The following is a 25,634-nucleotide window of genomic DNA, read 5'->3' as shown; positions in this document are numbered from 1 at the left end:
TGACTTATTGATTTTTGTCCCCTTTTTAGTCACTGAACAGCAAATTTCTGACAAGGTGAAAAACATCATAAGAGAAAATCAAGAACTTGTACAAAAGTTGTCAGATTATGAACAGAAGGTATAATGATTTTTTTAGTTTTGTTCCCCATTGTTCCCACTTGAATAATTTCTGCCTGTTTTATAGTTACTATAAATTGAATTATAGTATTGTTAAATCATAGTTTCTTATTTCCTACCAACCATTCAGATCTGAAGCAGTCATCATATGTGTAAAGCACTGCTTCCTTCTGTAAAGGGTCGCTTATTTCGAAATAAGTTTTGGTAGAACTATAATTTATATTTTTGAATTCTGAATGCTTTATTTTATATAGATCAAGGAATCAAAGAAATATATTCAAGAAACCAAGAAACAAAAGATGATACTTTGTGATAAAGGAATTGAATATAAGGTAAAATTCCCTTCTTGGGATTACATTCTGGAAATGAAAGTAAAAGTAATGAATAGTTATTACTAATCTTAATATTTTTTTGTAGGATAAAATCAAGACACTTGAAAAAACTAATGAAATTCTGGATGACAGAGCTAAAAGTCTTCGTGTTATGTTAGAACATGAGAGAGAACATACTGTCAGGAATCGGGACTTGGTAAGAGTTTTGCTGCTAAGTGTTTCTGTAGTTTGGCTTTTGAAATATTTTGTATACTGCATGAGTTGAACACGATATTTTCCATGCTGTTATCTAAAGTAAGAGTGGGAGTCAGAGAAGTTGAACCTACTTCTGTCCATTTTTGTGGAATTTTAAGTTCTAATATAACTTAAAGTGGTTTTATGGAAGTATTTTTGTCCTCAGCTCTGGGTAATTTTCATATTACTTGGTTCTGTCCTCTGAAACATGTAGAGCAACTAAGAAACTGTAACTATGATAACCGTAACAGTCCTTACATTTTGTTTTGTAACTTCTTTTTGAGTAAACTTTTTACTTTAGTTTTAGAATTATATCAAAGTTGCAAAGACAGTAGAGAGGGTTCCTGTATGTCCTACACGCAGTTGAGCTTGACCACCTAGCAAAGGTAGTCTTTCCAGGTTTTTCCACTGTAAAATTACTCTTTTTCCACCTTTTATATACTGGACTCTTTGGAAGGAAGTTACTGTGCATAGCCCACAGTCCAAGAGGGGAGAGTTATGGCCCACCTCCTTGAAGAGCCAGTATCTTCATAAATTATTTGGAATTTCTTCTGTATGTGAAATTTATCTTTTCTCCCTCAAGTCCTGCCATTTTTAATTCAGGCAAGAGAATTTTTAAAGTGTCCTTGGGTTTGTTTGTTTGTTTGTTTGTTTTTCTCTACCACTAGAAAAAAATTACTGTTTTGAATTGGTTTACTTGAAAGTTTTTTCATTTTCTTTGCTTTCACTTTTCTGTCTGGTCATCTACTACATTACCTCATAACCAGGAAGATTGTGGATGTCATGAAATATTTGTGCCCTCAATTATGTTTCCTCTTTAATGTTTTGATTTTTCCCCTATGCCGAAACTGGTTCACATGCTTTTACCTGAAACATACAGGATGGCAGTGGGATATGTTTTGTTATTGTTTCTTCTTTTTGGCATATATCCCGATGTTTCTACTAAAATCCTAATACATGTTTTGTGTTCTGTTTCCACATGGCAGATATTAGAAAACAGGAAATTTATAGAGAAGTTAAAAAATCTTATCTCCATGAATGCTTCAGAAATTTCAGAGGTAAAGCTGACTACAATTCCTACGGAATAGTTATACTATGTTTTAGTTTTGTTGAGGAGCAAAAATTTGATGTGTGCTAAAATATGCAGAAAATGAAAAATACATTATTTCTGGTTGGCAAAGTGTAACATGTTTGTCCTTTGGAATTCATTCACTAATAGGAATGTTTTAACATTAGGTTCAAATTGGTCTTAATGACACTAAGCCTCATGAAGAGAAGGTGAAGTCTGAATGCCACCAGGTTCAAGAAGAAAATGCTAGGCTTAAGAAGAAGAAAGAACAGGTAAAAAAAAAAAAATGGATATCCTAGGTTATGTAAACTAGATAACCGAATGCCATTATCTCCTGAATATTTTTTCTCAGATCTGCTTTTAAGGTAATGAAATGAGCACAAAGAATTCTGTTCTTAGATATGCAAAGTTTAAACTATGCTTCCAAAACTGAGTGCATGTCTATATTCTTATCTGTTCCGGAGTTCCTGTTCTTCTGTATAATTTTTCGTAGCTATTGGAATGTTTAGTCTTTGTTTTATCAAACATTAACCAACTGTCAGCTTGAGTAGCTTCAAAGGTGTAATAGATTGGCTTTATAGACCAAAGAAGTAGGTATTTTTTAACCCTTCTTCGAGTAATTAACTGCTTCATTGGCCAAGGGAAGGTTACATGATCAGGAGTCTGGACTTGGGAGACGATAGGACATGCCCTTCCATTCCTACCGGAAGTGAGTTATTTGAATTGCCCCAATTTTCTGAAGGATGCAGTGAACTGGATCAACTTCCTTGACAGATCTGGTGTTCACGCTATAGCTCTGAGCGTTAAGACCACTCTCCCCTCTCCCTCAGCAAGGGTCTTAACCCATAGTGACAGGTCAGGGAGGGCCTTAGTTTCTTACTTCCCAGTCTCATTCACATAGTTCTAATGTCTTCAGTGCAAAAGCCCTAACCTGTACGAATTGACATGTTTTGACTTTTCAGTTGCAGCAGGAAATCAGAGACTGGAGTAAATCACATGCTGAACTCAGTGAGCAAATCAAATCATTTAAGAAGTCTCAGAAAGATTTAGAAGTAGCTCTTACTCACAAAGATGATAATATTAATGTAAGTTCATTCTCCTGAATACATGTTTAATTCTCATGAATTCTCATGAAATTTGCTGAATTAAAATTGAGAGGCTCTTACAGATCCCCTTTTCCTTCTTTTCTAGGCTTTGACTAATTGCATTACACAGTTGAATCGGTTAGAGTATGAGTCTGAATCTGAGAATGAAAATAAAGGAGGAAATGAGTCAGATGAATTAGCAAATGGAGAGGTGGGAGGTAAGATCAGTCTCAGGAGGTTGGACCCCTTGTTACCTTCCTGTCTTTAATTTAGTACACTGATGCTGCTTCTCAGCTGGCTGAATTTCCTCTTAAGCTTTAGAGTGGTAGACACATATCATTGGATTTCTATATATGTCTGTTTTCATTGGGCAGAGGGGGTTTGCTGGGGTGTGATACAGCAATTGGCATGCAAAGAACACTAAAGTTTTTTTTTTCCCATCCCATTGAGAACTAGTTAACATGCACTGGAACTGTACTGGTCATGTTTTACACCTCTAAGTATTGAACACACACAATAGGAGAAACTTGTTTCTCAGCTACACAGAGATGGCATATGATTTTAATACTCATCTCTGTAGCTGTGTGGTTTGAAGGCTTACAACCAGCTTTAAGAGTACTCAGGTGGTTGGAGCTATAACCTAGGCTGTGAGAGTGGAGCCTACAGGGTAGCAGTGTTTACCGATGAGGAAAATGTTTCTAAATACAGTCTCCCAAGCAATAATCAGCCACAATGTATATCGACAAAATAAAATAAAATAAAATAAAATATAATAAATAAATAAATAAATAAATAAATACAGTCTCCCAAGTTGGCTATTGCTTGCATTAGTGGGTGTTTTAAACCACATCTGGTAACAGATTCTGGGGGAGAACAGAGGAGTAACTCTTTCTAAAATAAGACACTTACCGAGGCAGAGATATGGGAGAGAAGACAGAGCTTCATCTCAGATATTTCTTCTTGCTCAAAAATAGCATGGATAACATTTTTATTGTACAAACTTGGAATTTATGTTTTAAATTATATTTGTAATTCTCTTAAAAATCAATTAGTCTTGTTACTTCTGTTGGCTAATTTGTTATTTTCTTTTAGTATTTAAACATGATAATGGTTTAGTTTTGGGGAAGTCAAGAAAATATAGAGTAGAAAAAGCAATTAAAGCCTTCTGTTTTTTAGGTAACCGGAATGAGAAAATGAAAGATCGAATTAAGCAGATGATGGACGTCTCTCGGGTATAGTCCTTTTTATAGACTCACATAAGTGCTTGTGAATTCTTACAATGCCTCACTTTTAAGAATACTTCTCTCTTCTGTACTTTTTAGACACAAACTACAATATCAGTAGTTGAAGAGGATCTAAAACTCTTTCAATTTAAGCTAAGAGCCTGGATATCCACAAAATGTAATCTGCAAGGTAGGTTGCTTCTTGAAAAGAAACCACCACATATTGGAAAGATACAAAATATCATTGGGAAGACGAGGAATGGCTTTCTGCTTTGTTCTTCTCATTCCTGTCGGCACCGCCTTCTCAACCACGTTCTGAAGTCCTTATGCGCACACATAGAGCTCAACTGTTTTATCCTTTACAGTTGAAATAAAGCAATTAGAAAAGGACCGCAGTTCACTGCAGTCTGCCAAAGCTGGACTGGAGGATGAATGTAAAACCCTGAGGCAGAAAGTGGAGATTTTGAGTGAACTATACCAGCTGAAGGAGATGGCTCTGCAAAAGTAAGATTTTCATTGTTAGTTGTTAACACAATTGTCATGACTAAATATGTATACTAATGTAGATAATTTTATCTTAAAGATTATTGACAGTTTTTTCCATCTGTGATTGGTATCTGTTGTCTTTCCTTCTTTTCATTTTGTTTCCCATAACTTGCATTTTTCTTTCTGATCTGACCAGTCGTCAGCAATTGTTGCCTGTAATTCATGTCAGGGGCGTGGTTTACTGGTAGCAGCAGTTGCTGCTGCACACGTGCTTCTTTTCTGCAGATGCACACCCTGTCTGTAGTCCACCACTTACTCCATTTGCCTTTCTTTGTGGTCAGTTATGTAATTCTGATTAGTCTTAACATTTCTTTTACTAGCTTTTGATATAGTCTCTTCAAATTCCAGGTGCTTCGTATGACATGTTTTTTCGTAGAATAAGAACTTCAAAAGGAATATTTAGTTATTAAAAGTACAGGACTTAATATAATCAAATATTCAGACTAATCATGATGTAATTCTGGTAAGGATGTTAGAAGTTTTGAATACAAAAATATCTGTTTGGTGTGTATACTTAGGTATTAATCTTTTGAAATATACATCTCAAATTTGGAGCTAAGTATCTCTCGAAAGATGTATTTTTGTAGTCTATTTTGAGGTTTTTCTCCACAAAAATATTTGAATTCCTAAAAATAGCTTGTCTGTGGCATTGCTATTTGTTTTTACTCTTATACTTTACTCAGTCTGGCAGAAGGCCTGTATTGCTGAATAACGCTAACTTCTTAAAAAATGCTTGTACTGCCTGATGCCATTAAACACTGAAACCACACCATTAACTTTCTCTAATTCTGCGCTCATCAAGCAACCAGTTTAGATTTCCAAATTTTGTTAAGGCCAGCTAGAAAAACCTGGCCCAGTTGAGAGAAACATTCCTCTTTTCATTACCTTTTCTAAGAATAAGCATGTCTCTGCCCTAATAGTAGTGTGAATCATGTAAGTGACAGTTTTTCTTCAGGACCCAGGCACTGTGGCACTATTTTATTCAGGTCCTCCAGCCTACTTTCAGTTACCATGTCTGGTTTGTATTCTACTGTCCTCAGCCAAAGCCACTGTCTTACTTCAGGCACATGTCATCTTTTCTGCCAGTCCCCTAACTTATCACCTGTCTTCAGTCTCCCTTTCTTATGCAACTTCCTCCACACTCTGATCAATTTTTTTGAAGCTGCAAGAGTGAACATTCTAAAATACAAGTCTGTCCATTTCATTATGTGCTTAAACTCTGTCAAGGATACCCCATTCTCTTCGGTATCAATGTTGGACTCCTCAGCAGGTATAGAGGTTACTCACCTTACATGGTCCCGAGCTGCCTCTCCAGGTCCATTTCCTGTAGCTCCTTCGGATGCTTCCTGACCTACAGCCACACACAGTACAGTCCCTTCATACCACTCCACGCCTCCTTGTCGTCATGTGTGTGGTTTTCTCTGTAGCAAAAATGTCCTCTAACACTATTTCCACATGCCAATCTCCAGCTTACTCAAATGTTTATGCTCCTTAAAATCTTTTCTGGAGGGAGTTGTGGCATAAATAGCCATAGACACTGGGTGAGTACTCACTTTTTTCTTATAAATGTAACTGCTAAATATGTGTTTGAGTTTAAATCTACATATTGGTATTTGCTTTGTACTGTGTTTCTTTTCTTCTTCCTTTTGAATTGTTTGAACATTTTTAATTATTCTCTTCCCTTGTTTAAGCTTGGTAGTTAGTTACAGGTCATCTTGCTCATCTTGTAATGACATTTCGGTCAATGATGGACCACATGTATGATGGCAGGCCCACAGATTATAGATGTGTAGTAGGCTGTAGCATTTAGGTTTGTGTACGTACACAGTCTGGTGTTCACACAGTGATGAAATCACCTAGCAATGAATTTCCCAGAATGTATCCCTGTTAATTGACACATGACCATACCTTAAAAGACCACAGAATTATATCCCAGACTTATCAAAAAGTCTGACATAAATTAATAGATTTTCCTCTTTCTGGGCTTTATATCCTTTCTGACGTAAGTGCTTTTGTGCTAATGTATTTTAATGTTCTGTATAACTCAAAGTCCACAAGACTTTTTATTGGTGCTTTTATGGTGCTGTCCTGCCAAGATTCATTCCATTTACACACACACATATTTATAGTCCCTGTAGTTCTTTATTCACCTACATCTTTGGTCTTCCATTTGGGATCACTTTCATTCCACTGGAACATCCTTTAGTAACAGATTCGATGAGTTTACCTCTGTATCAGATGTCTTTATTTTCATTCCATTTTTAAAGGATCTTTTTGCTGGCTGTAGAAGTTTTGGCAGTTATTTAATTTCAGCACTTTAAAGATAACCAATTGATTATTTTCTGGTTTTAAAGTTTCCTTGAGGAATCTGTTATCATTCTTATTTCCCCTATTTCAAATGTTTCACCCCTGTCTTAGCACCTTCAATCATATTTCTTTTTGGTTTTCAGCAGTTTTAAGGGGAGGTGCCTAAGTGTGGGGTTTTCATTTTTCCCCTTTCTCTGTCTCTCTTTCGCATTTATGCTGCTTGGGTGATGAACACCTCTTGAATTTGGGGGTCTTTTTTTTTTTTTTTCCGTATTAATTTTGCCTCATTTTGTCTTCTCCTGAGATACCAATTAAACATCTTAGGCTTTTTAAAAATTATTTCCTCTATCTCCTGCATTCTCAATTGGCTTCATTCTGGTTGTTTTCTTTTGACCTGTCTTCCAGTGTACTAAAATCTCACTTCAGATATCGAATCTGCTGCTAAAGTCAGTCATTGAGTTCTTAATTTCAGTTCCTATTTTTCATTTTATAATTTCTAATCCTCTGCTGAAATTCTTTTTTTTTTTCTTTTTCGTGACCGGCACTCAGCCAGTGAGTGCACCGGCCATTCCTATATAAGATCCGAACCTGCGGCGGGAATGTCGCCGTGCTCCAAGTGCCGCACTCTCCCGACTGCGCCACGGGCTCGGCCTCTCTGCTGAGATTCTTGATCTTGACTTTGGCTACCTCGAATATGTAAGCCACAATAATTTAAAAATCCGTGTAAAAATAATTCCATTATGTGAAGCCACTGAGCCCATTTCTCTTGTATTTTAGATTTTGATCACATTGTCTTGTCTTGTGGGGTGCCTGGTCAGTTTAGATTGAGTGACAATTATGATAATGATAAAGGAAATTTGAGGCCTAGGATGGTGTGATCTTCCTACCGGAAATATTTGAGGTTATTTCTAGCAAGTGGTCATAACTTAATACAGTCAGCAATTAAGGTTGTTCAAAAATGTCATAGTTCCTTCAAAGGACATTGTATTGACAGTTTAATATTCCATGTATCCAGCACTTTCTAGTCTCAACTCAAAGCCCAGGGCTTTTACTAGAGTTCCCCCATCACCAGCAGCCCAGAACTCCACCTCTTTTTTATCTGAACCAGAGATCTGTTGGAAGTTATGTTCAGCCTCCTTATCTCTCTGCACTGTCTTCAGTGTGTGGATGAACCTAGGGGAAAAGTGGCTTAAAATGCCAGGCTTACTTGTAATTCTGAGATTCCTTTTCCTACTGGATCTTGGCCATACACATATATCTTTCCTGCCTTATTAGCTCTCTGATGCCTTCTAGCACATTCTTTCTATTTTTGTCTAGATGTTCTAATTGTTCTCAGACTAACTCATCCACTATTGGAAGCAAAATTCTCTCTGGTCTTTTTTCAAGTCTCACTTTTTTCACATTTCTTACTAAGCCAGAGTTAGGGCGAAATTGTTCTGTTCTTATATATGTCTTTTATACATTAAACTGTGACCTCCTTTTTTTTTAGTGTGGGAATAGTACTTCACCCATACTTTTATCTTAGCATCTTACAGGTGACTGCTGCATTATAGCCGCACGTAAAATATTTGCTGAAGTACTGAATGAGCAGTTACAAAAAAATACATAAAGCTTTTTCTTTGTTGTTATTAACCTTTTTTTACTATAGCTCTTCTAATTTTGCTTCTGATTCACAGAAAGTTAAGTTTCAATTTAAGTATCTTGAATCAGAACCATGGGTAAAGAAGTACAAGGGTTACTAGAAAATAGCATTTTTAAACCATTAAATGTTGCTCCCTTTACAATCTATGTTATAGTAGATTGACATCATGAACGTGAAGGTTATTAGGTTAAAACCAGTTTCCAGTAGATAACACCCTGATTATGGGACCGTTTGGATTCTTTTTCTGTTCAATAAACATTGCCAATACTCACATTGGCCTCTTTCCTTAATCATGATTCCAGCGAAGTAGGTAGTAGGAGTTCCACATCTGACCTGTGAAAATGTTCTACTGTTAATTGCATAGTTACATAATATGTTCCAAAGGCTCTTTGGCTGACTACCTTTATCATGTCTTGGTTTCAGAAACAGTTCATCCATAACAAAATAAGAAAAGTAACTAGTGGTCTCTCCATGGTAGAAATAAGAGAAGTAATTCTCTCTTGCTTTTCCCAAATTAGCTATGCTCGGTTGATTCGGCTGGGTCTCCACACTGAAGTAAGGTGAGCTTACTTCATCTCCAGCACAAGAGATTGCCCACTGTGTTTTTACATCTGTTTCATTCATTAGTGAGCAGAGAATTATGAGTTAGAAAATGCAGGTGATTCTCAAACAGGCCATAGTTTGATTTTTATCCATAAATGGCAGGTTTGAATTCCTTCCTATGACTTTTTATGTCTGTGTATTTTTGAGAGTAGGATGGGAAGTGACATTTGAATAGAGATTTCAGCTAGACTGCTGGAAAGAAAGAGAAACACTTTCACTTGACAACCCATTTTTTCTTAGGAAATTGAGTCAAGAAGAGTATGAGCGGCAAGAAAGAGAGCAGCAGCTGTCAACTGCTGATGAGAAGGCGGTTTTATCTGCAGAGGAAGTAAAAACTTACAAGTGAGTTACGCTTCTAAAGGTGGGGTCAATGGCTAATGAAACTAGTGTTAGCTTTTTTTTAATAACCATTTTTACATTGAGTAGAAGAAAATAATTGTACAGAAGCATAAATGTCAGTGGGCATGAATACCTTCAGTTCACACAAGAGAAAAACTAAATTTTATTCCCAGTGCTGGCAAGACTGTAAGGGCACTTGGTTCATGCAAACAGTTTGGGAGGAGGGGAATCTATATGGCAGTAATTCTTTAAGAGACCAATTTGTTGTAGGATGTATCAAAAGCCATTAAAGTTACTGTGTCATTTGATAGATACAGTAGTCATAACTCTCGGAAGTTTTCTGATAAAAGGGGGAAAAAAGCTTTATCAAGGAAGATATTAATAGGATTATTTGGGAACATATTGAAGAACATATAAGGAAACTAATTTATCAACTCATAATCTCCATCCACTCAGAATTTCTAGCCATTAAATAATAAGGAAATTATGTAGCATTAGTTTTCATCATTGTTGTAGTCTATTTATATAACCATAAATATGTTTTTATATGTATGGATGAAGTCTTTTAGGGTACAGTTGTTAAGAGTATAGGGAATGTGGCCAGATTGTTTGAATTTTTATCCATTTGTGCTTTAACTGGTAAAAACAATTGTAATTCTTAGACGGAGAATTGAAGAAATGGAGGAAGAATTGCAGAAAGCACAGCGCTCATTTAGAAACCAGGTAATAATTATACTGCCCTACAGTTGCAGAATTCTTTGGTTTCGAATACAGACTGTTATAATGGGTATTATAATGAATTCTAAAACATATGTTTTGTGTATCTTTTCAGATTGCTGCTCAGGAAAAAAAACTGCATGCTAACTGGGTAAGATTTTCTTTCTTTCCTTTACTTTGTGCGTAATCTACCACAACTGAATTTATATATATTTTCTCCTAAAGGTAAAATTTCGTGCTGCAGAAAGGGCTATAGCTGAAGAGAAAAGGGAAGCCGCTGACCTGAGTCACAAGTAGGTGATTTTGATATCTCTATGTTCAATGCAGTTTAGTTTTTTAAAGGCTGTACTACGTGGTCTCTAATAAGGAATTGATTTCTATTTCATATTTAAGTCCATTCTTTCTCTATATTCAAGATTATTCGAAATAACTCAGAAGGTGGCACTGCAGCAAGAAGAGCCTCTGATTGTGAAACCAATGCCAGGAAGACCAAACACACAAAACCCTCCACGGAGAGGTGGGAAACATTTTGTAAAAAGCAGCACTCTGTTTTTTGGTGTAAAGCATATATAAACTACTTTTTATTTTGTGTGTAATAGTTATAATGCCCTAGAAATAATTCCAAGAACTTACCGAAGAAAAGAAAGTTCTTAAAGTGGTAACAAGACGCTGTCTTCTTCAGGTCCTCTGAGCCACAATGGCTCGTTTGGCCCATCCCCTATGAGTGGTGGAGAATGCTCCCCTCCACTGGCAGCAGAGCCACCCGGGAGGCCTCTCTTCGCAACGCTCAACCGAAGAGATATGCCTCGAAGAGAATTTGGTGAGCATTCACATGTGACCCTGAAATAAACTGTTTCAAGAGTGCACGTTCCCTCTTATTCAAGATTTCTAATGCAAATAACATTTTAGAATTTGGGTCGTTCCAGTAGACAGAAGCAAATTTCTTAATTTGTCTTGGTGGATAGTCTACTGCAAGATCTACTTTAGAACAGAAAGCATTTACTTATTATTTCTGTGGAGGTCCTTTTCTTGTTTTTTGTTTCTTTTAACTTTTTACTGAGAATTATAACCCTTTATCTTTAAATGTGAGGTTCCTCTCCTGAATATTATAAAAGTAGCCTTAAAACTTTATAGTTTATGCAGGATATATACTTCTATATATCATCATTATAAGCTGAAGTACTGTAAGTTTGTTTTAAAAATCCTAAATATGTCTATAATGCTAGGTAAGATATTGAAGTCAGATTATATAGTGAAAAAAATCAGCCTATAGAATTATATCAAGCTTAAATGAAGTACAGGACCAGTGCTCCTAATGTGCAGGGTTTATTGCTGTTATTTCAATCCACAACCATTCTTATTTTAATTCTTTAAGCCCGTGCATAAATTACAAGTGATTTCCCTTAATTGTATTGGGAGACCCATTTTTAATGCCGCTTTCTAGGTAGAGTTGAACCCAGGTCTGTCCACAATTGGTTTATTTCTTCTGAAAAAACACATTCAAGGGCTCAGTTATCTCTTTCTCAAGGGTCAGTGGACGGGCCTCTGTCTCGTCCTCAATGGTCTTCTGAGGTGTCTGGGAAACCCTCTGCCTCTGGTAAGGGACCTAAGTGTGTTCAAAGAGTCTAAAGTCATGGTGGAAGGTGAGTTGAGGATTTTTTCACAGTGTACAATCAAAATAAGTCTAAATAAGTACTCTGACCTTTGACAGACCCAGGATCTGGTGCAGCTGCCGTGATGAACAGCAACTCAAGACGCTCTTCCCCTTCTAAGGTGATGGACGAGGGCAAGGTAAATGCTGCAGCTGTTGTGAATTACAATTCGGTATTTCAGGAACATTCAGCTTTTCCTACAGCACTCTGCCTTTGCCTCATCTCCTCTTTGTGTGTTCTATTGTTTATTTTTTAAAAAGCAAAGTGTTCCCCAAGAGCCGGAAGGCCCTTCAGTTCCCAGCATTACTTCTTTGGCTGAGCATCCAAGAGCAGTAAGTACATAGAGGTCGAGGACTGGACTTGGTTTGTACTTGGTGTATTTCTGGATAGGATATGAGGAGTACTAATATACTTGGCTTTAAATTGCACTGCACTACTGATCTCACTCTTGTCCTTGATTTGGGAATGTTGTGAAATCTGACTAGTTGGTTGGTTGTTTTTTTCTCCTCTTGCCTGTTTTGGTTAGACAATTAACGTGTTCAGAGCATCTGCTATAATTGTAATTAACTTTAAAAATGTAAAAATTCATCATTTCAACTATATTGTGTGATTCAGTGTTGAATGCTCGTACGCAAAGTAAATTCATTTTAAGTTGCAAAACCCATCATTATTATATCTTCATTTGGAAGAGTGCTATTTAAGAATTTCTCCACTTGTACGCTAGGGAAAGCCTACATTGTTTTTCTTTTTTTGTTTGTTTGTTTTTTTTTTTAAAGATGACCAGTAAGGGGATCTTAACCCTTGACTTGGTGTTGTCAGCACCACACTCTCCAAGTGAGCTAACCGGCCATCCCTTCATAGGGATCCGAACCCACGGCCTTGGTGTTATGAGCACCACACTCTCCCAAGTGAGCCACTGGCCGGCCCTGGCAAAGCCTACTTTGAATGATCTGAAATCACAGATTGATAACAGAAGAATGTTTGCTGCAAGTGAAATAGTAGTGAAAATCTGTAATTACCTGTTGATTCCGTTCCCAGCAGTGGCCTTAAATTATGTTCACATAACTATATTCTCTTGTTACTTCTGTTGCTGTTATAGCTGGTAAGTCTTCTGATCATACCTCATAGAGCTTCTCTATGTTGAAATCAAAGTAAGTTTAAATATTTAGAGTTTCCAACCCAGTTTACCATAGGAAATGATTAGTCAGTATCTTATAATATATAGTATTTCTAATGAATGAAGGTAAGTAGTAGAGCTGTGCCTGCCTAATTGTATATATGACATTGTTTCTGTTGGAAGATACTTCCGAGTCCCAGGGCAGGACTCCAGGAACACATATCTCTTGAGAGATCTCTTTATCCAAGGGAAGCTTGGGTAAGACCCAAAAGCCCTCTGAGGCAGAGGACTTTAGAGAGAGTAGAGACCTCTTTGTTAGAGGCGAAGCACAGGTGGAAAGAGCAAGGGCTTGGAGGCAAACCTGGTATTGAATTCCAGCTTGGCCTCTTCCATGCTGGGGGCCCTTCAGCAAATTATCTAAAACTCTGTTCTCTCATAATGAAAATAAGATGGCTGTACTTAGGTACTTAGAGATCTGAGAATTCAAGATATACGAAAGCCCTTTTGGAGGTACTCTGACTAGTAGCTACTGGGACGTGTGTAGAGAATGGATTTTTCATTCCTTTTTATCCTCTGCATTCTTAACGTGGAAATAAAGAGCTATTGTGGTGAACGGAGGGAGCGGTGCCTTACAGGGACATCACAGTGTGTGGGGTGTGGCTTCTTCATTAATCAGGAGGCATCTCCATTGATAGCCTTTGACAGTCCTCTTGCTTTTCCCTTCCATTCGCAGACACAAACGGTCATACGCTTACAGTGAGACCGTGCACTCCTGTGGCTTCCCTACAACCTCTCTAAGCTGTCAGTGAGAACAAGCGGGGGAGGGTAGGAGTTTGTTGCACTGATCCCGTTCTTTGGACAGGTGTCTGACATCTGCTTCTTTGGGTTTTACCTTTTACTGGTGTTGGTGCTTTTGTCCGTCATACCGAAGTATTTTCAAAACTTGAATTGCTTCTATTCTGCAGGTTAACATGGCTCCTAAAGGCCCCCCGCCTCCTTTTCCGGGGTTGTCCCCCATGAGCTCCCTGGTTGGAGGCCCCATCCCACCACCCACTCGATATGGACCACCTCCGCAGCTCTGCGGGCCTTTCTGGCCTCGGCCATTTCCTCCACCATTCGGTATGATGATTTGAATAGTAGTAACTGACTTGTAGAGCATATTCACCTTTTCTCTCTGTTCCTCGCTAAAACAGTTGCTATTGCAGGGCTTTGCAATACAAGGATAAAGCTGACTGAGTACATTTCAATTTTGGCTCAAGTTCTTAGGACACATGGAGTGCTACACAGTCTCCCTGTACTGAGATGGCAGCAACCATCTCATCTAGACAAGGAAAGAAGCTAGTGATAGGCAGAAATATTACTTCTGCAGGTGTTTATTAAACACCCATGGCTATGTACCAGGCTGTGCAATGGATAGAAAGGTGGTTAAGACACATCCCTTTACTCAAGATGTCCTGTAGGTCACAGACACATAGATTCTACAACATAAAGCTTGTGATCACCCTTAACAGAAGCATAAGAAATGGGTCACAGAACACAAAAGAAGGAAAGGTTAAAGCCTCACTCCTCACTTGGGAATAGATGAGAAGGAGTTTTTAAAGAGAAGGTAGGATGTAATAGCTATCCAGTGAATGTTGCTGAATTTAGTTGGATGAAGCTAGAAGGTCTTCTCCAGCAGGGCAAGTGCCTTGAATTTGATGGCCTATGTTAGTTCCATGCTGAGCTATTGAATGGATTTTTACAGTAGTAGACAATGGAGTTTCCTTTATCAAAATTTCTTTGTTGCAGGGAAGCACTATTTCTTAATCTGTCACTTTGGTATGGTATAGTGGTACGTCCAAGTACAAATTGAGCTCTTATGAGAAAAAGATGGCAAGACTGTATAGTGGAAAGAATGCAGGTGTGGAGCTAGGTAGAGCCATGTTTAAATCCTGCCTGTGCTCCTTCGTGGCTGGCCGGCCAAAAGCATGTAACTTAAAAATGCTGAGCCTCAGTTTGCCTCATTTATAAAGCCGGGATGCCACCACTTGACATTCTAGGGTTGTGAGAAATTAGAGAATATATTAATGTACCTGGAATCATCTTAATTTAGATATGTTCCTAGGTACTTTAACATGACTGAATGTTTGTTTTCCAGGTCCTGGTATGCGTCCACCACTAAAGAGAATATGCACCAGGCGTTCCACCTGGAAGACGGGACCTGCCTTTTGACCCTCGGGGATTTGGACCAGGACACACACCATTTTGTCCTTTCGCCTCTCTTGGCCCGAGAGAGTACTTTATTCCTGGTAGCCGATTACCACCCCCATCCCATGGCCCCCAGGATTACCCACCACCCCCTGCTGCAAGAGACTTACTGCCTTCGGGCTCAAGAGAGGAGCCTTTACCTGCCTCTCAGAGCAATAGCCAGGACTGTTCAAGCGCACTAAAGCAGAGTCCGTAACTATAACCTCTGACGGTTGGGGAGAAAGTGGACTATACACTACTCGTTACAGGAAAGGACTTCATTGGTTTCCAAATCCAGAAGTTCACTTTAAGATGTTTGTTTTACAACTAAGCTGCATTGGCCGTGTGCTTTTTTGAGCCAAACAATTCAAAAATATGGTTTTCCTCGCTAGATAAAAATCACCTCTTAAGCTAGAGCATCCTTTCAATTTTCAGATGTGTAGTACATTTCCTGTGGAAATGCTTTAAGAACATGTATTTCCATTATCCAGTTTTTAGTATGCACCAGATAAATACATAGCAATGGTGTTTCTAAGACTGTTACGCTAAAAATGTTTTCTAAAACATCACTAAACTTTATCTCCACTCTTGCTGAAGTTCTCTGTAGTAATAGTTAATAAACGTTTGTTTTATTAATATTTCCCAAGTGTCTGTTTCATTTGATTATCATGATATTTGTGACATCTGGGGAACATGTAAACTGAAACTCTTCAGAACTAAAGATGGTGACTTGGCAGCACACTCTGTTGCTTACTGCTAAGGATTCAACCTAAAAGTCACCCGTGAATTCCACAAGTGATTTCTTTCTTTTATTTCAAAGAAGTCAGTGGTCACTTACACAGCATTCACATGCTTGCTTCTCTTGTTGCCTATTTTGCTTTTTGGGGTTTTTTTGCAGCTGGCCGGTACAGGGATCCAAACCCTTGACCTTGGTGTTATAAGGCTGTGCTCTAACTGACTAAGCTAACCATGCCACCCTTCACTGCATATTGAGAATGGTTTTCCAAGCATGATTTTACATTAGTAGCAAGAGTTGTCTGACCTGATGCTGTTTTGGTTTTACCTTTTTTTTCTTTCTTTTTTTTTACTGATAAGGGGATCGTAACCCTTGGCTTGGTGGCTGTCTGCACCATGCTCAGCCAGTGAGCGCACCGGCCATCCCCATACAGGATCTGAACCTGCAGTCTCGGTGCTACCCGCGCCGCACTCTCCTGAGTGAGCCACGGGACCGGCCCTGCTTTTACCATTCTTACTTAAGGGTCCGTAACAGAAAATGGAAATGATGTGACCATAAAAGTAAGGATATGCCTTTTTAAAAATGTACACAGTCTACTATCTTTCCCTTACCTTGCCAATGATTTTCAAGGAATATGACAAAAGAGATTACAGAATGGTACCATGAGAAAGAATGGTTTAGGACTATGAGGCTCATAACAGGCCTTAGTCAGCAACCATGGGCTGAACTCAGTTCTTTGCTTTGATAGATATTATTCCAAAATTAATATTTGAACGTTGGTATTTTATTTAAAAATCTGTAAATCTGAGAATCTGAAATTGCACTGTTCTTAAAGTGTTATAGCCATTACTACTGTGTCTTTAAAGAACAATGCTTTTAAGAACTAACTCTTCAGACATTTTAAATACAGGAACTTTAATAGCACACTTTAAGAAGTTTAAGAGTTAGATTAAGTTAAAATTATAAAAGGCTGATACTTTTGTTTACTGCTAGACTATATTCTTCCATTCTCTGCAGTTCTGGGATGTAATGATATTACTGAAATCTAGAGCATGACTTGTCACTGTTGTGGTATTGAACATACCAAGAACACCCTGTAAAAAGGAGCAAAAGCATCAACATGAAACCAAATTTTCTCTTTATACTCTGCTACTGAAGATAGTAGATTAGAAAGATAAGGACCTGTGAAAGAAGACAACTCTTTCAAGTTCATGAGGAATGTGTAAGTTATTCAGGAAAAGAGATTTTTAGTCTACATGTCCTCCCATTTAATATCAAGAATAGAAGAAATTAAATCTAAGAGAAAACTCCATAGAATAACGTAGGTCATTTTTAACCATATAAAATAAGATTATCACAAACACAACTTTCAAATATATCAATCTCTTCAAGACACAAAACAATGCTGAAGTTAATTCTAATGTTAAATAGCATTTAAATATAGATTATGCCAGCTGGGAAGATAATCAAGTAGGAAAGGTAAGTCTAATTTTTCACTCAAAATTGGAGTATTTTTTTCTCAAACCTTTTTTGGTGTTTAATCTAATCTATATTTCATATCATTGAAAAATCAGTAAGGGGTAGAACGATTCCTAGGTAGCTTATCTGAGCAGTTCTGAACTAGACTGTGATCGCCTCTCTGCATATCCTCCTGACCGTGCCACTTCTGCGAAGCCCAAAGCAAGCTGCCAACATACAGCAGTGTAGCGAGCACCACCCTTGGTTAAATCAGACTTTTCCATCTCAGAAGTTACATCTGTTCCCAAAGTCATCTCCTGCTAACAGTGTGTCCGGATTTTGTTGCTAAAATTGTTGCATTTAATAAGCAGCAATATATCAGCCTGAAAGCATTTCTACTATAATTGTGGTTATTGTTCAATGGCTGACTTTTTTCATTGGAAAGCAGATTTAAATAATTTGTGGAATGTGCAGTATTCTGTGTCAACTGCTTCAAGATAAGCACTCTTCTTGTCATTTCATTCAGGTCTGAATTAAAGGGTGAGCTAATCACACTTCAAGGCATCTGTAGCTCATATGCACCATACTTATGTGACAGATAACATGCTTCTTCATGTAAATGATCACTTTTATATACATGTGTTATGATCTAAGAGAAAAGAGAAAAAACAATATATCAGTTTTGCTACATTTTAATAGTAGGTTTTTAAAGGGATTATTTTTTAGGTCTCGTCAGCAACATCAAACAAAAGGTACTGAGTACTCCACAGGGTACAGAGTGCTGCCAAGCACCTTATAAAATTTACACAACATGGAAAAATCGCGGTTCTTGCCCCTTGCGGAGCTCACAGTCTGGGGATTTGACAACTCATAGGCTTAGAGTTGAGTGAAAAAGTAATTTACTAGGGCAGATTCTTTATCCTCTAGAGATATTGTAGACTGAATTATTTTAGAATTTGGAATTAATCTAGTCAATATGAGAGACAAAACTAAATTTGGTTGAGAATTCTGTCAGGCTCTCAGTTTTATTAATGTCCATCTAGCAACAGAATTGACGTAATAGACAACTGAAAGTAAAAACTAGCTCTCTCGAGTGCAAGGGCTAAAACAACTTATTTGTAGTTACTTACTTTAAAAAGCAAACATTGAGTGGTATGACTAGGGTTATTGCACTAGGCTAAACATAGGCCAGGTTCTGACACTGCATTTCTCTCATGTGTTGCTCATTTAAAATAGTGACTGTTAAAATACGTGGGTTCTACAGCTAACCCCAGAGAGCCGACCACAAATCTTAATGTTCTGTGTATCAGATATCCACCTCATGTGTACTATGAAAATTTTATTTATGCCCTATTAAGTCAAAAGTAATGTAAATAGTCAAATTATAATAAGCTAATGACCTGCACGTTTTCATATGGATGAATGTCAATATATCTAAATAGGAAATAAATGGCAATCCTATCTAGCTATATAAAAAAAAATAGACTTATCTTTCCAGGTTTTGCATACTCAACACTGTAAGAGGTATGCAGGTTTTAAGGTTTCACAATCAGTTGTCAGACAGCAGTTATGCCTGAAGTATCTTGCTAGCATCTGAATCAGTTATTTTTAGATTATATGATTTAGAAGACAATGTAAACCCATCTAAAAATTTGTAATTATGCTGAGACGGTTCCAACGTTAACCCTAGAATCATTATCAGAAAGAGTAACAATGATGTAGAAGAACAGTTAATCAATATGACTAAAAATATGCTCACTTTCAGAAAAACAATCTGGTCATCTGGAGAAAAATCACAGCTACAACCTGGGGAACACTCTCACCTGGGATACTGATCTGGCCAAGGCACACTATTTCTAAGCAGGAAAACTTATCAGATCAGGGTGAATTTAGGCCACTTCTGAGGAGCAGCCTATAAATTTCCAGACAGGCCTTCCTAGGCATCATAACTGGTCCAATTCCTCTCAAAACAGTTTGATATACTACCCACACTTTGACATTAACTCAAATCAAAAGAGCATATTGGAACAAAGGTGAACAGATGAGTAAACTCTAGCACATTCTTATTGCTGTATTAAGTTTGAAGACGAGCACATCCTACCCAAAACAGTATTGTTCTAGGAAGCAGGATAGGAGTAGTGGTAAATCAAACAATAGACTATTAATTGCACAATTAATAGAAAAGTAAAAACATGTTTCAAAATCTACAATAAACCTGTATCCAAAGGAGTCTTAGACGTCGGTGATGTGCTGAACTTCGAATTCTGTGGTACAGCTTTGCAATGGACTCTGGCCTACTGGCATGGGTGTGGCTTCCTTCCTGCCTGCTGAAGTGTGAATATGCTACACAGAGCTAAGACGGTCTCTACTGAGTGGTCAAATTCACAGAAGCTCCAGGTCATTAATGTGAGGATCACTCCTGGTGCAAAGTTTGATGTAGATGAAGATAGAGTGGTTTCTTGGTCAGTAACTGCAATTTCTTTCTTTTAAAGTCGGTGGGTTTCTTGTACCTGAAACCACAACAGAAAGACCACTGTTTTGAATACTTTGATGACCGATCTATTCCAAGGTTACATAGTGGATAAGGTGGACTAAGAAGAAAGATACGCTAGTCACCATTAAATTAGTACTAATTCTGTGTGCACATCACTTACAGTTCTATCACAATTGACCCAGGTTTAATTTCATCCATCTCCATGAAAGCAAAACACTTGGTGCTGGTAAACCTTTTCTTAGGCTTGTAGTGTTTGAATTCAAAGAAGATAGCTGCACCTAAGGAATCAAAACAAACCACATAAACCACAGATAAGTTTTTTGTGTGTTATTTAGTTTTCTTTTATCAACAGAAGCATATGAACAATCAACAGGTTGGCACAATTTTACAAAGTAAACTGTGTTAAACAGTCTCTGCTGATATGACTGTGACTTGCTGTGGTTATATCACCCTGGACTCTCCTGTGTCTGAGTGACATTTCCCATATCATCCAATTCTACTAAGTACAGCAAAACCTCTCATGCTAGACTGACTTAAAAATCTATGTGTTATGTACACAAGTAGAATCATAAGCCACTAAAGAATATACAATATTAAATACTACAAGAGGAACACAGAAGATATTTGTTAAGTATCAACAATAGTCATAGAAACTCATTAGGTAGAAAAGACATTTAAAAGAGTTCCTAAAAAAAAATTCAGCTTGAACTGTTTCTCTTCCCTCAGAAAAAAAAAATTTATGAAAAATTTAATTTTGGGGGTTTGTATTAGAATTCGAACAACATATATCACATGCTGGTTCAGCTGTAAAATGTTACCCATTTCCTCATATGTTTTTCAGTGTTCAAAGCACTGTTTTGTCTTCCCTAGAACTGCATATGTCTGTATCAAGACAGTGCTGCGGAAGACAAAGATCTAAAGGGCAAGTCTATCTGCCCCTCTCCTCCAATGAGCAAGTGATAACAAAAACTTAGACAGTGCTATGTCCCCAAAGCCCAGCAGATAAGCTCTCCCCATAAACCTGCTGAAAAAAGCTAAAGATAAGAAATAAACTGCCTCGTCAATGTGGCTAAGAAAAATTAATTTGTAAAGAAAGCATGGAAACTAATGGAAGGAAGTCAGGGTCTCACTTTTAACTGGCTACTTCTTGATACTGCCTTAACCAGAGTGGTGCTATATATCTTGGCTCTTTAAAGACAACCTACATCTAGTAATTTCACTGATGACAAAACTTATAAGTGACCAGAAGTTTAGCAATGTTCTAAAATGTGCGTACAGCCCTGGCACTCAAGTCCAAATGCAGCACCTCACATGTCAAAGAAGGAAAGAAAACCCAACCGCTCAGGAGACAATGGAATGTGGGTGAAGGAGAGGGGTATATTTAGCCAACTACTCCCAACACACCCAGAAGGATTACAATAGTGAGGTTACTGGTGACCTCTCTTCTCCCTCCCACAGCAATAACAGAGGCACTTTACTATTTAAAAACCTCAGAGATTTCTAAGATAGCAGATCACATGTCTCAGTTCTTCAGTTGGGGGACCCATCGCCTTCTAATAATTGTGTCTGAGGTCTGTCTGAATAAAAATAAAGTTGCATTTGAAAACAGGGTTAAAGTCCAACTATGTTACCATCATTTTGAGGAAGTTAAAAATTTTCATTCATCTGCATCACCAGGAAATAATATATCTCCTGCATCCCTGCCATGCACAGGTTTGTACTTCATGCTATTTATAAGAACGAACAAAATGTGAAATTAGAATATACTAGAGAGATTAATTGAAATGCTTGTAAACATGAATGCTCATTAGCATTAATATCAGTTATAACTACAGTAACCATAAATAAGTTCAAATGTGGAGAAAATGAAGAGTTAAATTCTGAATATAGTCCTACTTTTAGCATCTTGTAAGTAATAAAGAACACTGTGGAATAAAAGAGAAGTTAGCTCATGAAACAATGTACCTTCTCTCCACATCAGAAACATTTCTTAAAGGGAGTTAAAGAAATGAAAACTGTTAATATCATTCTTCGGAAGCCTACTTCATACTGAAATTTCAACATTATTCATTAAGCACTTCCTATCTACATATTCCTCCAACACAGCAACTCTCTAGCTTTGGTGTAGCAGATAGAAGCACCTTCGCGAAACACAGACTGCTGTGGCCCACCCCTACGATTTCTGATTCAGGAGGTCTGGGGTGGAGCCCAGGCATTTGCACCTAACAAGGTTCCAAGTGCTACTGCTCCAGGGCACCCTTTGAGAACCGTGGTTCTATCAGGAGCACTGAAAGGTAAGTGTGGGAGACAGAGGAGGCAGCAGCACCAGACTGAAGAAGTAAAATATCAGATGTTTCAGAGGCTGAGGAAATCGTTTCAAAAAGCACTTGTACATCTTGTACAAGCTTCCCGCAGAGCTTGAAGATTTCAGACACTGCAACTGAACTCCAGCTGATAAAGGGATTCTGAAGTCTTTTCAGAGAACACTGACATTCCCATTGGGCAAAAGGCATGGGGAAGCATTTAATCCTAAGAATTATTTAGATTGGAAATGTAACCTCACCATTTTAAAATCTGCTTTTGTCCTTTCCCATCTTCCTGCCAGCTAACTGCAAGCTATGGTAGCTTTCCTTAATAAATGCAGCTGAAAGAAAAACACTGGTCTTTAACTATGATAGACTTAATCAAGGCCTGCTTCCCTCAACTCTGTATTATGACAAAAACTTTCACTGTTTTGTTGTTAAAGCCAACAAAATTTTTACTATCAAAGAATGTTCTATTATATAAGTGTTATTATACAACTAGATAACACAATTCCTGATTCCCACATTTTTAAAAAATGTATATTTTATTCAAATCAATAAACACTATGTGACAATTATTTCTGCCAGATACCAAATGTGCTAGGTTCACTATGCACATGGATGCAAATAAAATTAGGGCTCTGTTCATAGGAAGCCAATTATTTGTGATTACAAACCTTTCGTTAATTTTTCAACATGCTTCTGGAGCTCAATGTCCACATTAAAATGAACATATGTATCTTCTTTTCTTGAAGCCACAGGCGTATCTTGCACAGGAGTTAAATCAATGCCATTCAGATCTAAAGAGAAAAAAATTAAGTTTCTTCTCAGGAGCATTTAAATACAAAGACTCAAAAACTGCAAACACACTGCAAAGGGTTATATTTCCTAAAGAGGCTTGGAGACAGCTGAGAGGAGATTGTTAGGCTAACAGAAATCCCTATTTGACCATAGGTACATGAAGAGCTGCTGGTGGTGTCCACAGAGGTGGGTGGAGGGAGCTGAGTAGAGAGGGAAGGAGGAAGCACGGCCATGACTTGTAGCTTGCAGAAGACAAAATTTGATCTTTACAGTTAAGAAGTAAAAAGGATTCTTGTTTTCCTTAGGGGATAGGCCAATACATTTTTATGTGCAACAAAAATATGGAATGTGAATAATACACCACAGTGGGTCCCTTGCCCCTAATTTCCAACCTCGATCAAGTGTATGGCTTTGAAAGGCCTTTAAATCTAACATTATCAGAATTCCCCTGTTGTGTTCAAATCAGAACACCAGAAGTGGGGCCGACCCCGTGGCTCACTCGGGAGAGTGCGGCGCTGGGAGCGCACCGGCGCTTCTGCCGCGGGTTCAGATCCTATATAAGGATGGGCGGTGCGCTCACTGGCTGAGCGCGGTGCGGGTGACACCAGGCCAAGGGTTGCGATCCCCTTACCGGTCACAAATAAAGACAAAAAAAAAAAAAAAAAAGACCAGAAGTGGACATGAGAGCTGCCAATAAAACCCTCCCATCAATTAATAAATTGACTATATTATCTACATTCTAGTTATATTTGCTATGACATAACCTGAATTACATAACCAGACAGTACACTGAGTTTATTGTGTATGATTTTAATTTCCTGGATTCAGGAATCTTTCAGTTTAATCAAATTCAACATGGACTCATTTTAATGACTACTCAGTGTTTATGTATTATTCAACAGATCTGTCTTAGAGAACTTAAAACAATTTAGAACATTTGATTATTTCAGTTCTTAAGGATATTTAAACAAAAGCATGTTTCAGTTCACCACGTATAAAAAGGGAATTAACATCTACAACGTTATCATTAAATATTTTTGTGTTTTACAGTGTACATTCCTGAAGCACTTATGCAGTTTTGCAAATGACCTATCCACAATGTACAGTATAAATACTTTCCAGTAAACCACATATTTGATAACTGGTAACATCAGAAGTTAAAGTATCACAGCTGTGGACCATGGTCACTACATACTAAAACTCTTCTCTGTGCCTGAATTCCTTTTTCTTTTAATTGAACTAATGAACGCTTGGGTCTGAATTTATATCCACAACTGACAAAAGTTCCCTCCATTTAATTTCAGCCCATATGTTTCTTTGATTTGCCTCAAACTACAGATTAAAGTAAGCCACTTGGATTAATTGTGCAGTTATTTCTGGATAACAGTATGACAATTTCATCCTCAATCACCCAATAATTGCTTTTAAAAGACTGTTAAATGCTTTATAAAGTACTGTATAAAATACCTGACAGTAACAAAAGAATTGAACCACTGTGGTTTCCCTCAGAAATACTGCACTTTTTTAATGCCCTGCAGGCCTACATTCAGGGCATGGATGTCATGTGTGTGTGACTACTTCCCTGTCTCCACTGATGATTCTCACCCACCTCTGCAGGACTCTCCTACGTAGAAACCTCTCTTAGATAGGAAGGAGAGGGCCTAATGGAGAACTGGGAAAACAGAACACTGGGCTTTACAAAGAAAACTACGCAACCTGGGAAGATGGGGGACAGTCTGTTAATCTGCATCCTGAGGATGTACCTGCTATTAAAGATGATGTGTTTGTCTAGTTAGCACTCTAGATGGGATTTTAGGAATAAAAAAAATACAAAAGTTCTTCAAGAAGTTTGTGACAAAATATAATTTAAAGATAGTATGAATCTTCCCATCAACTTTCTGAAGTACCCTCATATACAAAGCAAAATTCAAAAGTGAAAGTGAGTGTAAGTTATAAATTAGGAAAATATTTTTAGCAAATCTGTCAGAAATGATCAGTGAAGGAGTAACAATCTCTGCCAGGGATTTCACCTCATTGTAGAATGAACTAAAATGAGTTGTTACAGATACAAGCCCCTACCCCATTCCAAAGGAAGTAAATGTAAACAAAGTCACTTACCCTTTACACTAACTGTAATGTAGGGATCGATGCACTGCCCAGCATCTTTCAGGCCAATTTTCTCAATTCTGATAGTGAGTAATGTCATCCCTGGTTCTGATGGCAACCTTGGTAATAAAGTACCTGGCAACAGAGAAATAGGGACAAAATTTAGCTCTACCAGTAATTTCAGAGCAAATATTTTAACAGACACAGAGAAGACACAGCCTTGTTCTTAACTGACATAGTAATTAGCCACACATTATTTTGTTTTCAGAAACTCCCCAACACTTGATGTTATTCTTTTCAGACAAATGTTTAATTATACACAAGCTAAATCTGCACTTCCATTTCTCATATTCACCACAAAAGCAGAAATTATTAATTCAAGCTTGTTAAAAATTCAAGTCAGAGAGAGACTTCTGCTGGAATAGATGGTCCCCAGCATCACTCTCTCCCACAAATCAACCAATTTACAACTACAAAAAAGCAGTGACAGCCAAGCTGGGGCTGCTAGAGCTCAAGGGAAGAGAATG

At 37.7% G+C, this 25,634-nt stretch overlaps 1 protein-coding gene and 1 pseudogene across 1 annotated transcript in view; one reads left to right on the top strand and one right to left on the bottom strand.

Annotated features, from left to right (window-relative positions):
- LOC134390171 (transport and Golgi organization protein 1 homolog) overlaps window positions 1–15,810 on the top strand; it is a 38,757-nt pseudogene extending 22,947 nt beyond the window's left edge.
- A 2,269-nt stretch (window positions 15,811–18,079) lies between these two features.
- The window catches only part of AIDA (axin interactor, dorsalization associated), a 41,359-nt gene continuing 33,804 nt past the window's right edge, over window positions 18,080–25,634 (bottom strand). Inside the window, exons 7-10 of the mRNA XM_063113680.1 lie at window positions 25,120–25,242; window positions 22,878–23,000; window positions 20,058–20,175; window positions 18,080–19,913 (exon numbers count right to left, since the gene is read on the bottom strand). Of these exons, the coding sequence (XP_062969750.1) occupies window positions 19,817–19,913; window positions 20,058–20,175; window positions 22,878–23,000; window positions 25,120–25,242 (461 nt within the window). The 3' untranslated portion in view covers window positions 18,080–19,816. The remainder of the gene's footprint in view (window positions 19,914–20,057; window positions 20,176–22,877; window positions 23,001–25,119; window positions 25,243–25,634) is intronic.

The sequence above is a fragment of the Cynocephalus volans genome, chromosome 11 (genome assembly GCF_027409185.1).
Source record: "Cynocephalus volans isolate mCynVol1 chromosome 11, mCynVol1.pri, whole genome shotgun sequence".
Classification (NCBI taxonomy): Eukaryota; Metazoa; Chordata; class Mammalia; order Dermoptera; family Cynocephalidae; genus Cynocephalus; species Cynocephalus volans.
The sequence above is the reverse complement of the archived record's forward strand: the minus strand, read 5'-3'. Positions and strand labels throughout refer to the sequence as shown.